The sequence below is a fragment of the Trypanosoma grayi genome, assembly GCF_000691245.1.
Source record: "Trypanosoma grayi strain ANR4 Tgr_2778_V1, whole genome shotgun sequence".
Taxonomy (NCBI): domain Eukaryota; phylum Euglenozoa; class Kinetoplastea; order Trypanosomatida; family Trypanosomatidae; genus Trypanosoma; species Trypanosoma grayi.
The window spans coordinates 1-318 of record NW_008828396.1 but is presented as its reverse complement, the minus strand read 5'-3'; the positions used below and the strand labels follow the sequence as shown (position 1 = coordinate 318).

The window sequence follows — 318 nt, the reverse complement described above, 5'->3', positions numbered from 1 at the left end:
GGGGGGAGTGCCGTCTCGCGACGGTCCTTGCCTGCTGCGCGTGTGCTGACAAGGAATTGGCATCGAGTGGGCGGATGCTAAACCAACATTGCGGTGACTGTGGCAGCAGCAGTTCACCATTGATTTATTCTAGTGTATGTAGATCCTTTGTGTTCTCCGCATCATTTCGTGTCTCCCTTTTTCTTTGCTGCTGGTGCTGTTGTGGAGGAAGATATGTCATATCGCGGATACGGTGGCTACCACCGCGGTCGCGGCGGCCGAGGCGGGAGCGGCGGGCCCTACAGCGGACCGCACGGGCCGTCTGCGTTGGAGCAGCCG

The 318-nt window shown here is 59.4% G+C and overlaps 1 protein-coding gene across 1 annotated transcript; it reads left to right on the top strand.

The window, feature by feature from the left end:
• Window positions 1-318, top strand: DQ04_27781000 (hypothetical protein; the record flags this gene model as incomplete). The annotated part of the gene is made up of 1 exon (XM_009318390.1): window positions 1-318. A coding segment is annotated over one exon (318 nt), but the record flags the coding sequence as incomplete, so codon positions are not given.